Genomic DNA, 229 nt, shown 5'->3' with positions numbered 1-229 from the left:
AAGTGCCATCTAAAAACAGCTTTTTAGCCCTGCATTTGCTTACTTGCTTACTTGCTTAAGATGTAAACAGTGACTCAGATCAACATAGAGGATCGACTGAAAGCGCTCACTTATTTTAGGACTTGGAATCAGTCTCTCTATGTCTGCAGTCTTGGAGTTCAGGTCTTCTTGCTTCTCCTCCAGTTGCCTCTGCAGCTCTGTGAGCAGAAAGAGAGATAGTGATACATTA

General features: G+C 42.4%; 1 protein-coding gene across 1 annotated transcript in view; it reads right to left on the bottom strand.

Annotated features, from left to right (window-relative positions):
• Positions 1-39: 39 nt before the first annotated feature.
• Positions 40-229, bottom strand: part of LOC118334820 (protein Hook homolog 2-like) — a 2,084-nt gene continuing 1,894 nt past the window's right edge. The window contains exon 11 of the mRNA XM_035670892.1: positions 40-197. Within this exon, the coding sequence (XP_035526785.1) occupies positions 40-197 (158 nt within the window). The remainder of the gene's footprint in view (positions 198-229) is intronic.

The sequence above is a fragment of the Morone saxatilis genome, unplaced genomic scaffold, assembly GCF_004916995.1.
Source record: "Morone saxatilis isolate NCDOM2014 unplaced genomic scaffold, NCSU_SB_2.0 Contig23, whole genome shotgun sequence".
NCBI lineage: Eukaryota > Metazoa > Chordata > Actinopteri > Moronidae > Morone > Morone saxatilis.
Note: the sequence above shows the minus strand (reverse complement) of the source record. Positions and strands in the feature narration are given on the sequence as shown.